Below are 1,023 nucleotides of genomic sequence, written 5' to 3' on the forward strand. Positions count from 1 at the left end.
GAGTGCATCTTAACAACTTGTCACACTCCACTCCCCATGTGAGCCCACCACACACACACACACACACAGAGCCAAAAGCCAGGCTCAGGAACGAATGAATAAATGAATGAATGAAGGCATCAGACATTTAGCACAGTGCCTGGCACACATTCAATACACACTTGTTGAAACCAAGTATAAACCAGCACAACCACACAATCCCACTTGTGCCGACCGCCCCAAAGAGAAGCCAAGCTTGAGATTTCTCTCTCCTATCATCACAGAAGCAAGCGCACCAGGGGAAGCCAGGGAAACCTGAAGGCACCCAGGTCCCACCCTTTCCTTTGAGGGAGAAACTGAGGTTCGAAAAGGCAGAGAGACTGAAGAGGGGGGAGTTCCAGCGGTCCTGCCGGCGCGGAGGGCTCTGAGTGTGTGTCTGTGCCCTCTTCTCCTAACTTCTCCTGAGTCCTGAAGTTGAATCCAACTGCCCCCCACCGCTCATCGCGGCACATCTTAGGACGTCCGGGAATCCTGTGGTGTTCCTGCACCACCCCCCCCCCGACTCCCCTCCTCCACTTCCAAAGGTGCATGCTCACCTCTTCGCTGACCTCTCATCCCCCAGGACCAGGAGAGAGAGAATCCCTTGGCCCTGCCTGACCAGACCCACCTCCCCAGCCCTGTCCCCACCCCTAACCCTCCAGGAGGACTTGGAACAAAAGTAGACGTGGGAGAAGGATGGGGGAGGGCAGAAAGAGAAAGGGGGTGGGATAAAGGGCCTGGGATGGAGGGGGAGACCGGGGCAGAGAAGGGGAGACTGAGGGGCAGGGAGAGGGGACGAAACGGCGGAGGGAGCGCGCTGGGCTGAAGGGGGCCACAGCTCCCCAGGGAGGCGATGGAAGGATGGGAAGGGGGGTGGGGGTGCGACGACCGACCCGGGCGCAAGATCGCCCGCCCTCACACCTACCCTCCGGGCCATGGGCTGATGCCGGCGGCAGCTCCCGGGTCCCTCCAGGGCCTGGCCGGCGGGGAGGGCGCAGCCGGGGG

The 1,023-nt window shown here is 60.7% G+C and overlaps 1 protein-coding gene across 5 annotated transcripts in view; it reads right to left on the reverse strand.

Annotated features, from left to right (window-relative positions):
* The window catches only part of MEIS3 (Meis homeobox 3), a 17,124-nt gene extending 16,107 nt beyond the window's left edge, over positions 1–1,017 (reverse strand). For 2 of the 5 annotated variants that reach the window (XM_010852661.1, XM_010852662.1), the window contains exon 1: positions 944–1,007. In XM_010852661.1, coding sequence (XP_010850963.1) covers positions 944–955 — 12 coding nt within the window. In that variant the 5' untranslated portion in view covers positions 956–1,007. Of the gene's footprint in view, positions 1–943 lie in introns of all 5 variants that reach the window. The other 3 variants (XM_010852665.1, XM_010852663.1, XM_010852660.1) reach the window with 2 other exon arrangements.
* Positions 1,018–1,023: the final 6 nt, after the last annotated feature.

Source organism: Bison bison, unplaced genomic scaffold (assembly GCF_000754665.1).
Source record: "Bison bison bison isolate TAMUID 2011002044 unplaced genomic scaffold, Bison_UMD1.0 scf7180017864313, whole genome shotgun sequence".
Lineage (NCBI taxonomy): Eukaryota > Metazoa > Chordata > Mammalia > Artiodactyla > Bovidae > Bison > Bison bison.